This window comes from Physeter macrocephalus, chromosome 18, assembly GCF_002837175.3.
Source record: "Physeter macrocephalus isolate SW-GA chromosome 18, ASM283717v5, whole genome shotgun sequence".
Lineage (NCBI taxonomy): Eukaryota > Metazoa > Chordata > Mammalia > Artiodactyla > Physeteridae > Physeter > Physeter macrocephalus.
This window is the reverse complement of record NC_041231.1, coordinates 87,495,047-87,507,759: the sequence shown is the minus strand read 5'-3', so window position 1 is coordinate 87,507,759 and position 12,713 is coordinate 87,495,047. Positions and strand designations below refer to the sequence as shown.

General features: G+C 46.4%; 1 protein-coding gene across 8 annotated transcripts; it reads left to right on the top strand.

Moving 5' to 3' along the window:
• The first annotated feature begins 385 nt into the window (after nucleotides 1-385).
• Nucleotides 386-12,495, top strand: LOC102996651 (butyrophilin subfamily 2 member A2). 8 transcript variants are annotated; one of them, XM_007128586.4, is made up of 8 exons: nucleotides 386-595; nucleotides 1,083-1,197; nucleotides 1,947-2,294; nucleotides 6,821-7,102; nucleotides 8,400-8,621; nucleotides 9,034-9,054; nucleotides 9,149-9,175; nucleotides 10,664-11,404. In XM_007128586.4, exons 2-8 carry the CDS (start codon nucleotides 1,113-1,115, stop codon nucleotides 11,284-11,286), a joined length of 1,608 nt encoding a protein of 535 aa, XP_007128648.2. In that variant the 5' UTR covers nucleotides 386-595; nucleotides 1,083-1,112; the 3' UTR covers nucleotides 11,287-11,404. The 8 variants fall into 8 exon arrangements, with proteins under 8 accessions (XP_007128648.2, XP_007128653.2, XP_007128649.2 ...); XM_007128587.4 differs by lacking the exon at nucleotides 386-595 and having other exon boundaries at nucleotides 812-1,197; nucleotides 10,664-11,019; nucleotides 11,177-12,495; XM_007128591.4 differs by lacking the exon at nucleotides 1,083-1,197.
• Nucleotides 12,496-12,713: the final 218 nt, after the last annotated feature.

Here is a 12,713-nt window from a genome sequence, read left to right as displayed (position 1 = left end):
CATGATTGGAGATTCCCGTGAATCTCAATGAGTGACTCTTTTTGGAAATTTTATCTGTAGCCCTTCGTTCACTTACTAAACCCAGGCATACATGTCAGAGGGTCCTTTTGCAGAAAAGATAATTCTCACTGTTGATGATGTCTGGTGAACTTTCTACCGAATCCATCTCTTAGTTTGGGTTCCCCGAAAGCTGACTCTGACTCAAGGACTCGGAGTCACGTTGTCTACGAAAGTTTTTTAAAGGCTCCGTGCAGCTGTGCGTTTTTAAGTCCTAAGCTGTTTCTGTGTATTCTACCCAGTAACTGGTGAGAAAGCAGGTTCAGGGATGCCATTGGCTGGCTGACCCACGGCCTGCTCTAAATCATTCATTGGAGATCTTGTGACTTTGTGGTCCCCGAGTGGACCGGGTCCCAGGGACCGCAGCCCCCAGGCCGCGACTAACAGGAGGCGAAGAAAAGTTCCTTCTCCGCTTTCGGGAAGGTTTGGTCCGGCTGTGCCTGTGCCCATGGGCGGGTTTAGGGGGAAGACGGACAACCGGAAAATCATCATTTGAGCGTCAGAGGAGAAAAGAAAACGCAGAAGTTAATTCTAGAAGGTAAGAAAGGGAGGGGACGCGCTACCGCTCGGGGTGGGGCGGGGAGTGGGGGGCGGTAGGCGGGAGGAACAGAACCTGTTAAGGGGAAAGGCGGGGTCCCGGGTAGGGGATGCTTCCGGGGGCGGGGGTGAGGGGAGGGAGGCTCTCCACCCCTGGCTTGACTTGGTGCCGAGCCAGGTTCGCGGCGAGGAGGAAGGGAAGGGAGGGAGGATGGGTTTGGAAGAATATCGAGTGACGTCTGAAGAAACTCAACTCTGGCCGGAGAAGTGAGCCGAGGAGGGCGGAAAACTGTCTTCCCGATCGTTGTATTGTTGGCTTATTCCATGGAATGTTTAATGACGCCATCTATCGGGAAATCCCCGAACCGGGAGAGGAAGGGGGCTGCCCAAGACAGCAGATGGGGCGCTGATGATAACCAACACGGGTTACAGGAAAGTTTGACCTAGATCGGAAGAGTCTCCCTGGCTGATTCTCCACGTCTCTCTAGGCTTCCCGTCCCTGCCTCTCGTGGGTGCTTATGGAGCCAGTTGCTTCTCTGCATTTCTCCTTGCCACGCTCCCTTCTCTTCTTCCACCTCCTCAACTTGTTTGCAGCGGTCTCAGGTAGGGGTGCATGCCACTAACTCCTATCAACTTCTCAGAAAGGAAAATCAGCACTTCAGTCTGCAAAGAGGAAGGGTAAAGAAGGGCTGCAGTTGTGCTCGCTCACCTTTTCGTTCTGCACACGGTCTTCGAACGGATCCCAGCACCCTCCATTAACAATCCAGTGAGAGCCACAAAGGCGAGCTGCATATATAACTTAAAATTCTTAGTAGCTACGTTTAAAAAAGTAAAAAGAAACAGATAAAACGACCTTTCATAATCTATTTTAACTCCACATAACCAAAATATTATTATTTAAACTTTTAATTAATGTAAAATATTAACAGTGAGATATTTAACATTTTTTCCTAAATTTTCAAAATTGTGTGTATTGTACATTTACAGCACACTCCAATTGGGACTAGCTAGCGGCTATCATATTGGACAGCTCAAGTTTATAGCATACTCCAGGCACTGTGCTGGTTTGGGAAATAGAAAAAGATCTCTGTAAGCTCAGGGTCCATGGGGGGTATCAGGGTATGCTTCTCAATGTGTTGTTCAAGAAGCATTAGCATCCTCAATAGACACCCCTCCTACCCCTGCTAGGTGTCTGTTACTATCAACCAGCCACATCTCTTGGCCCCCAGAATCCTGAGCCCAGGAAGCCCCTTAGAAAGAACATGTCTGTGCCCTGGCATATCCACTTATTTTCCCACCTTAGAGAGTTGATGGCTGGTGCCCTTGTCTGACTCTACCGCTTTGTTGAACAGTCCAATTTACTGTCCTGGGACCAGCTGATCCAATCCTGGCCATGGTGGGAGAAGACACCAAGTTACACTGCCACCTGTCACCTGAGAAAAACGCTGAGGGCATGGAGGTGCGATGGTTCCGGACGCAGTTCTCCCCTGCAGTGTTCGTGTACAAGGGCCAGCGAGAGAGAACGGAGGAGCAGATGGAGGAGTACCGGGGAAGAACAACCTTTGTGAGCGAAGCTATCAGCAAAGGGAGCGTGGGGCTGATCATACACAACGTCACAGCCCGCGAAAACGGCATCTACCGCTGTTATTTCCAAGAAGGCAGATCCTACGACGAGGCCATCATGCACCTGATGGTGGCAGGTACGTCCTTTCATTTTGTTCCCTTGCTTTTTCACAGCCTGACTCTTAGGGAAAGTTTTTCTCCTCACCTCAGGCCCCCTGCAGACCAGCAGATTTTTGCCAAGAATCCCCTTGAAAGAGGGAGGGTGGCTTTCCCCTGCTCAAGGACCCAATGAGTGGGTTTGCTCTGCTAAATGGTGAGCATCGACTCTTGAGACGCACACACGGAACTCAGCTGTCACCTTGAGTAGGGGCGAATGCTTAAACCCTACAAATTATTCTTATGCCTACTTGTGAGAGATCTCTAAGCATCTTCCTCAGTAACATGTTTTAGAATTAGACATCTTTATTGTGAAGTGTTATACTCATACAGAAAAACTCATAGAACATTAATGTACAGATTACTGAATTATTTTGAGCTATAACCCATGTAACCACTACTCATGTCAAGAACTAGAACACTGCCTTCTACTGACTGTGTTAGTCGGCTAGGGCTGCCATAACAAAAGGACCACAGACTGGGTGGCTTAAACAACAGAAATGTATTTTCTCACAGTGTTGGAGGCTGGAAGTCCAAGATCAAGCTGTCAGCAGGTTTGTTTTCTTCTGAGGCCTCTCTTCTTGGCCTGCAGACGGCCACCTTCTCACTGGGTCCTCACGTGGTCTTCTCTCTGTGTCTTCATGTGGCCTTTCCTCTGTGGGTCCACGTTCCTGGTGTCTTTCTCTGTGTGTCCTAATCTCCTCTTCTTATAAGGACACCAGTCAGATTGGATTAGGGCCCACCCTAACAGCCTCATTTTAACTTAATTACCTCTTTAAAGGCCCTCTCTCCAAATACATGCACATTCTAAGGGACTGGAGGTTAGGGCCTCAACATATGAATTTTGCGGAGGCACAGTTCAGTCCACAACATGCCGCTTCTCAAAATCCCCAATTTAGACAGGTTCCTAGGAAGAGACATGCTGTATAATGAGAAATATACATCCTTAATAGGTACTACACATTTGTTTTCCAAAGTGTTTGTACCAATATACACTCTCGCCAGTCATATATGAGCTCCGTACCTTTTTCATTAAGTCCAAAGAGAAGTTTTTCACATGTGATTTCAATCTATTTTTTTCTTTTTCGTAAGTTATTTTCCATGACTGTGAGGATCAAACACCATCCTTGACCCTTTTTACCCTCCTTCCCTACTTTTTTCCTCAGCACCTGTCACCTTCTTACATATATGCATTTTACTTATTTATCCAGATTATTATGGATCTTCCACTAGAATGTAGATTTCATAAGGGATTGTTTTCTATTTTGCTCCTGCTGTATCCACATCTTTAGAAAAGAACCTGGAGCATAACAGGTGCTCAACAAATATTATTGAAGGATTAAATGAATCTGCTCCATAAAGCTGTAAGTGGTCATCACATCGTGCCTGAGCTATCTGTATTCTAAGCCTGAGATCTGCTTTTTTTTAACCTTTTTCCATGAGCCTCTTACCAGTCCATGCTTTTAATCATCTTTGAAGTATGCATTAGTCAGGATTGTCAAGGTTATGCTCTGGTCACAAGCAGCCCTCAAGTCTCAGTACGTTAAGTCAACAAAGGTCTATTTCTAACACATGAAATATATCGTTCATGAGTCTGGTGGGGCTCTACTTCATACAGATCTGCCTGGAGCTTCGAGGTTCGCCTGAGCAGAGGGAAAGAGAGCCCGGCAAATTACTCACTGGTTTGTAAAGCTTCTGCCTGGGAGGTGCTACATGTTATTTATACTCACATTTCATTGACCAAAGCAAGTCACATGGTTATGCCTGACTATACAGGAGAGGGAAGTACAAGCCTAACCATGGGCCCAGGTGAACTGAAAATTTTTGTAGACAGCACTAAAAAGTACTCTTTCAGGTTTTTGTTACTAGACATTCTTTTAAAGCGTTATAGTCCACATCACAATCAGAACCAGCAATTATTCACAACTGTGTCTCCAGCATCTAGCAAATTGCTTGGCACCTAACAGGTACTTAATAAGTAGTTGTAAAATGAAGGAGTGAAAGAGATGAAAGGCTGATATCAAAATCAGAGTGGAAAAATTTACCCTTGGGCACCCCTCATTGCGGACATTCATAAATTCATTCCACAAATACTTAACAAGCATCTCTTATGTTCAAGTCACTGTTTTAGAAACTGAGGATAAATCAGTGAACAAAATACATGAAGATCCCTACCCTCGTGGAACTCACATTCTGGAGGGTGCACAGAGCAATAAATGAAATAATTAAACTGGATTTTATATCAGATGGCGATGAGTACTATAGAAAAAAATAAAGCAGGGAAGAGATGGAAAGTTCTAGGAGGCATGGAGGTAAGGTAATTAGAAATAGAATGGTCAGGAAAAGCTTCACGGAAAAGATGGCAATTGAACAAAACAAGAATGAAGTGAGGAAGTGAGCCATGCACGTCTAGGGCTACTGAGAGCATCCAGTGTGAAGTCCCATCTAGCACAACACAGGGCGTGTGGGCTCCTGATAGGGGACCATATAGTTTATCACGCAACCTGCACAGGTTTGAGAGTGAGAGGAGGCACTGTCAATAATTGCACAGGGACAAGTGGAATCAACAAGGACTGCCCAGGAAACTACAGCATATATGGACATCTCATTTCTTGATAAATATTGTTTGCCTTCTTTCCCTTTCCTCAAGTACTAGTTGTCATGTGAGTGACTGACATGTAAATTATATACTAAGCCTAGTGGTCCCACAGAGAAAATGAGTGAGAATTTGGCCAGGCTTCAGGATTGAGGTGGCATGTAAACTGGGATTTCTACAAGTTTATTGGCTTTAAGGTGTGACCTCACTTCCGGTGTCAGAGTATTATACTTTAAAAGAAATGTTTGAAGAATGGAAAAGCCTTTAAGACACACATAAATCAATGGCATTTCAGTCCACCAGACCAAGCGAGGTTTGTGGACAGTGCGACCTTCCCAGTGGGCCTCAAACGTAACTGGCAGGAGATCCCATCTTCGTTACTCAGAAGGACACTTTTGTATCTGATTAATGTAGAATATCATGGAAGAAGGGTTTCTCCACCCTTGTGTCCTGACTCTGTTCACAGCAGCACTACAGAGCTGACCACCATGTGTTTGTATGTGGCAGGAATTTTCCATTCTTCCCCTGTAAACATGACCCTGACCTGCCCCACTCTGACGTGAGTTGGTGTACAATTGTTTGCTTGTTTGTTTGTTTACTGTTTTCCGGTTTGGTTAATTGGCTGGCTGGTTTTGTCCTTAAGTCTATTGTCTCCTGCTTGCCCTTATCGAACCCCCCTGGAACATTTTGTAGGATTTCTTTCCATCTTGCCAAGTTCTTTTGAATCTTATCCCACTTCAAAGTTTCTGTGTGAGCCTTTCAATATGCAACTAGTTGTTTTTTATTTTCCATCTTGAAATGATCAAATTGAGCAAGAAGCAGTAAGACTTAAGTGACTGCTTTAATTTTGTCTTTGGTATACTTTGTTGGATAGGCTTAACAAAGGAACTCCTTAAAAGAAGTTTGGATGATTGCTGGATACCTGGCTAAAGGGGCAGAAGTCTCCCAGGACCATGCATTTGCAGCTCTCTCATACCCAGTATTCTCTTTTATTGAGGATTCTCTGAAAGATAGAATAAGTTAGGAGGAGTCTGGATTCTTAGGACTTTTGACGATGACCTGCTGATATTAAGGAGGTGATGTTTTTAATCTTAAGGATCCCAGGGGCATCCAGATCTAATAGGAGAATGTTGTCAAGGGACTGTAAGAAAAGTACCTAATTGACTGAGCCCAATTGACTGGAAGGTAAACATCTCTGAATTGGGGTAAGGGTTGGCTTTGCACACTGGCTCTGTCAATTTCCTAAAAACCAACAGCTGCTTATGATTATCAGATAGCTGTGGCGATGTGAAGTCCTAAACCAGGAGAAGAGGGTCAGTGCCTTGAACTCAAAAAGTTTCTTGAGATTCTGCCAGCCTGGCAGGTTTCTGTCCTTATTGTATTGACCTAGAACTTCAGGAAGCCAGAGCTACTGAGAAGTCCTCTCAGGGCAGAAAGTGAAAGCCTGCTTCTTTCTGGTCACAGTGGACACACCCACCCGGAAGTGAGAAAATTAAAATCTCTAGCTGAATGAATCAATCAACCAACATTTATTAGGAAGCAGATAAATGCTTGCTCCTGTGATGGGGTCCGTAGGTGGAGCACAAAGAAAAGTACAATGTAATCCTTTCCCCACTTTGAGATCTCACTATTTTTTTGACATGTTGGTCACCTGGTGTTCTCCAACATCAAGGTTTTCTTCCTTCCTTTCCTCCTTACTGTCTCCTTCCTTCCTTCCTCCAACCCTCCCTCCTTTCCTTCCTTCCTTTCTCCCTTCACAGAAGGGAGTGCATGGAATGTGCATAATCAGTTTCTCCGGACACCAGCCTCTTGCTCTCTCCCGGCTTCCCTTGGCCCTCATCACTAAGAGCTGATCTGCTAAGACACTTCGGCTAAGACACCATTACCTCTTTAGCTGGTCTCTCTCCCCAGGCGTGGGTTCTAAGCCTGTTATTGAAATGACGGGCCACGAGGATGGAGGCATCCGGCTGGAATGTACATCTGTAGGGTGGTACCCAGAGCCCCGTGCCGTGTGGAGAGACCCTTATGGCGAGATCATGCCCCCCCTGGAGGAGGCTTACACTACGAACGCAGATGGCCTCTTCATGGTCACCATGGCTGTGATCATCTGGGACCAGTCTGTGAGAAACGTGACCTGCTCCGTCAACAATACCCTGCTCAACCAGGAGAAGGAAACTGTGATTTTCATTCCAGGTTAGTTCCCTGCTCTCTGGAGGCTCATCTCATGGAGGCGGGATCCTCAGCAGACAGACCGGAGCCCAGCATGGGGATGGGGGGTAGGGGCGTGGAGTGGAAGGGTCCTGGGCCCTGAAGAGCTAGAGACTACAGCTGAGCTGAGGCCTCTCCCCTTGTCACAAGAGGAAAACCAAATCGTCTCAAAACACAGGAGTAGCAAGCCTCTTCTCTGAGGGTAAACCTGATAGTTCTGTTTTGTTTTGTTTTGTTTTTCTCTGTTATGGTCCTTATCCTGCAGCAATCTTCAAACATTTAGAACAATCATAAATCTATGGGCAGGTAGTATCTGCTGAAGCCCTCCCTTCCTGCCCAGGAGATTTCCCAAGGGACAGAGCTGGAGAAATTCTCTGTCTGTAGACATTCATAAATTCATTAAATACTGAACAAGCGTCTCATATGTTCAAGACACTGTTCTAGAAACCGAAGGTAAATCAGTGAACAAAATACATGAAGATACCTGCCCTCATGGGGCTCACATTCTAGAACAGCAGAAGGCAATAAATGAAATCATGAATTAAAACAAGGAGTGAAATAATTAATTGAACTGTGGATTCTATCAGATGGTGATAAGTACCGTAGAAAAAAATTAGTGAGGCGGGGAATAGGGAGTGTCAGGGGCATAAGGCAGTTGTAATTGTAAATAGGACGATCGGGGAAAGCTTCACGGAAAAGATGGCAGTTGGGGAAGTGAGGAGGGGGCCATGAAGATGTTTGAGGACTGAGCAAGCCAGGTACAGGAACAGCATATGCAAAGGGCTGAGGCAGGAGCATATCTGGCAGTTTCAAGGACCGCCCCCCCCCAAGACACAGGTGTGACTGGAATGGATTGAGGGCAGGGAGAGTTGACTTCGGCCGCTGTGCTGAGGACAGACAGCAGAGGATATGGACAGAAGCAGGGAGAAGGCATTGCAATATTCCAGGCAAGAAGGGATGGTGGCTTATACCATGTGGTGGCCGTGCTGATTCAGTATGGCTGGTTAGCTTTTAGTCACCCTGGTCTTACCCATGGTGACTCCAGATGTTACTGCTTTTTTGTCTGCTGGGGCCCCAACCCTGGCAATCACTGTAGGGCGAGCCAGTGCAGAGCCAAAGTCTCTTTCCCTAGCTGGGGTTTCTGAGAGAGAAGCTGATGGAGCGGGGACCCGGTGGGGGCCAGGGGGTGCAGGGGAGGCACTCTTCAGATCTGCGCCCGGAGGGGCTCTAATCCCAGGGCTCCTTTTTCTCACTAAATGGGACTCTGGGGCTCCCTTTTCAGAATCCTTTATTCCCAGCACATCTCCCTGGATGGTGGCCCTGACTGTCATTCTGCCTTCTCTGCTCGTCCTCATCGCTGGGACCATCTGTCTCATCAAGAAACTCCAAATGGAAAAAAAGATTCTGTCCATGCAAATAGAGGTTGAAAATGAAGAGAAAGAAATTGCACGTAAGGAACTGGGGAAAGAACGTGTGGAAAAAGAGAAAGAACGTCAAATAAAAGGTAAAAGAGTAGGAAGACGGTTCACTGTCATACAAAAGGACACGGCTTGGGCAGCTAAAAGCCTGAGAAAGAGAGAGCGGACATGAATAAAGGCAGCGGCAAGGGCTTAGAACTCTTCATGTCCTAGTAATGAATCCCTCAGACCTCGCTTTCTTCCAGTCTGCAAATGTTGCATCCATTCACCTGGCTACGTATAGCCCTATACTGTTGGACAAGAGCAAACCCAAATAAGTACTGATAATATCCAGCCACCGGATCATATGTTATTTCTGGTATCTTGACAGTTCCCAAGGCAGCAGGGGATGGGGACAGTGGTATTCAAATAGAAGACCAGCCATCATCATTTAAGACAAACTCAAATTCTCTTAGTTCTTCTCTTGAGGACATTCATTTGTTTCTATTTCTTTTTCAGAGCAACTTCACGAAGAACTGCGTAAGTTGAGCATTTCCTGAACTACTCCCTGCATGATTTGCATTCTTCCCTGCATTATCTCCTGAAGCTCACCTCTCTGCCTGTCCCATTGCAGGATGGAGAAGAAGCCTCTTGCATGCGGGTGAGCGCCTCTGACATTCCCTCAGATCCCGAGCTTTCTCCCCACCAGGCAGCCAACAGGACACATTAGAGGAGATGAACAAGGAGACCCAAGGCTGGCTAGGGGGAGCAGGAACCTGGGGTCGGTTCACTAGCAGTATGCCACCCAATGCTGGAGCCTATCTCTGCTGTCAGGGAAGCCCCGCAGCTCTTAACCAACTCTATAGCTTACTTCCCACCATCCTTTCTTTTTTAGAATAATTTCATCCATGATTACCAAAGGTCTACCATACATAATAGACGTCCCGAAAGGTTACCTTTTAGTAGCTGTTGCTCTTTGGATCCTGGATTAATCTGAAAGAAGACAATACTGGCTTAGCTATTTATAACCTGGGAGATGGTATAGACTGCACAGTGGAAGAGCCACGTGTGGGAAAAGCAATAAGCTTCCCAGGCCTGGCTGAGGGGTGTACAAATAGGGACCAGAAATGCCTTCCTGCTCCAAGAGAATGCTGATAACTCTGTGTATAGCCTGCCAGTGGAGAGGACCTGGGCAGGTGGGAGAACACAGGGTCCAGTTGCCTGGTCCTCATGAGCACTTTGAGTTTTATGATTTGTCGCCTCTGCTCACAAGCGTCAAAGAATGCAGGCTTTACGAGATCCCACAGCACTTGGACCTTTCCTCTTTCGAATTTCAAAATTATCACCATCAGACATAACAACCTGGAGAAAGAAGAAAATCATTTTAACACAATGATTTTGTGTTAGATGTAGACTGACTAAGTAATAGTAACTGCAGATGGGAGAGGGCGGCAGAACATCGGGGGTCTGAGGCATTTCTTATATCCAGAGAGGTCATAGCTGTAGGTGTCACACCAATGTTATTAAAACAAAACTACCTTTTGCCATACTCACCTCTCAGGCAAGTATGGCAGGTAGACTTTGGGGGACATTATCCTTCTTTCTTACCCATTGAAGGGTGCTCTTATTAGTCATTTAAATCAGTTGTCACCTGGTTAAACTGGTAGAACACAGAGGACCTGGGTAGGGACACTTTATTGCCCTTATCTGTGTAGGGAAAAATTGGCCTTAATGGCTCAATTAGGGGAGGAGGGGGGGGATAGGTCCTCTTTGCTGGTTGAAGCCATGTGGGAAACTTTTTAACTAAAGAGAGTCCCAGAGATCATATATTTTGAATAGAAAAGGGGGCAGATCTGAGAACATTAAGAGAAAGCGGGAGCCATTAATTTCAGCTCATTTGCTGAACTTTCTATATTTCTTAGAGCCCCAGTTCTCCTCGACCTGAGGCAGCGCTCTTGCCACTTAAGAGATAGAAGTGCAGCCTCAGGAATTTTCTCTGTGAGCTACCTGGGATCTGGGATCGAGGGGCCTTCACGGAAAAGGCGGTTACATGGGGGAATCTCCCACCAGCTTTCTGGGATCTCTCTGGGGACCAGGAATCTCACCATCTCCAGAGATCCTAGGCCTAAACCTGAGACTTCCTCTGCAGCTGATGTGGTCCTGGACCCAGACACCGCTCATCCCGAGCTCTTCCTGTCAGAGGACCGGAGAAGTGTGAGACGGGGTCCCTCCAGGCAGAGCATGCCTGACAACCCAGAGAGATTTAACTGTCAGCCTTGTGTCCTGGGCCTAGAGAACTACTCCTCAGGGAGACACTACTGGGAGGTGGAGGTCGAAAACGTGATGGTTTGGGCTGTGGGTGTTTGTAGAGACAGTGTTGAGAGGAAAGGGGAAGCCCTACTGGTTCCTCAGAACGGCTTCTGGACCCTGGAGATGTTTGAGAACAAGTACCGCGCCCTGTCCTCCCCGGAGAAGATTCTCCCCCTGAAAGAGCGCCTTCGCCGGGTGGGTATCTTCCTGGACTATGAAGCTGGAGACGTGTCCTTCTATAACATGAGGGACAGGTCGCACATCTACACGTGTCCCCGTTCGCCCTTCTCTGGGCCCCTGAGGCCCCTCTTCAGGCTGGGGTCTGATGACAGCCCCCTCTTTATCTGTCCAGCGTTTACAGGGGCGCAGGGGGTCACAGTGCCTGAGGGCGGCCTGGTCCTTCACAGGGCAGAGACCCACCGCAGCCTCCAGGACCAATTCCCCCGTCTCAGAGCCAAGTAGAGAACCCAGGCCACCTCTACTACCACAGCACAGCACCCCCTGGAGGAAAACCACCCTCCTTCCTTCTGGTCACGGAAGAGAATCTCCTCCAGAGGTCCCCTGGACACCTCCTCAAGCCCCAGCCCCATCTCTCCTTCATTAGGCTATTGCTTTAGTAACCCATTTGCACGTAACGATGGGGCAGGGGCCAGTCTCAGGAACACGAGTGCTGCCACATGGCTCCCAACCAAGAAGTGTGAGAAAGTGACAGGCAGAAAACCGGTTGCTTTAACGTCAGAGTGACACATTCAGCCTGAGACTGGAATTGACATCAGATACTGTGGATTTGGGGCGAGGATGCACTAGGATGTAAGAGGGGAGTGGGAACCACAGATGGAAGTCAGAGATAGAGGAAGTGAGACCTGAGAGGTGGGCCGAGGCTATGGATGTGGTTAAGCCCCACCATTACAGCTAAGGGGTCCCAGGAGCTGATGGTCCATTTCCAACCCACCCCCAAGATTTCCAGGGCATACAGTAAACCTCCCCAGGCCTAGATCCGTATGAGGGAGGACGAAGGATGAGGATACTTCTGGATGTGGCCTGGCTCAGGTGTCCCTACAATAAACAAGGTGTCAGTACTTAGTTATTGAGAGTGGCCTAAGGTTTAAGGTCCCAGCTGAGCAGGTAAGCATTGGACCAAGTGCATCTCAAGGTTCAGGTTCAGTGGGGAGAGCAGTGCTTTCCTGCTTTTTGGCCTCAGGATGCCTTTAGACACTTAAAAATTACTGAGGACCCTAAAGAGCTTTTGCTCATTTGGGTTATATATCTATCAATATTTGTGGCATTAGAGATTGGAACTGAGAAATGTTTAAAATGTATTTATTTATTAATTTATATTAAAAATAGCAACAAGCCAATTATAGGTTAATATAAAAAAAATTTCATGAAAAATAACTGTCTGTTGTTTCCAATGCAAAATAAAGTTTATTGAGAAGTGTGGTATTTCTTTTGCAAATCTAATGTCTGGCTTCTCTAAGGTGGCTAGATCCTCACATCTGCCTCTGTATTCAGTGCTGGGATATCACAGGTCATGTAGGCTCTAAAAAATGTAACTGTACACTAGTGAGAGAGTGAGAGCAAAAATGAAAAATAATATCTTAGTATCATTATTATGGAATAGTATTAATCTTGTAGACTCTTTGCAAGTATTACAGGGACCACCCAGAAATCTGCAAAACACCTTTTGAGAACCAGGATAGAGGATCCTGGAATTGAGTCAGTCATCTAAAATGATGACATAAATGGCAGTGTTTTGGACTTTACATAATTCAGCCATCCAATTGTAAAACTTGGCTGAAAACTTTACAAGGTATTTCAAAAGTTCAAAATTGTTTTACTGCAGTTTCAAATGGACACATTCTGGAAAAAATCAGGAACATTGAAATAGG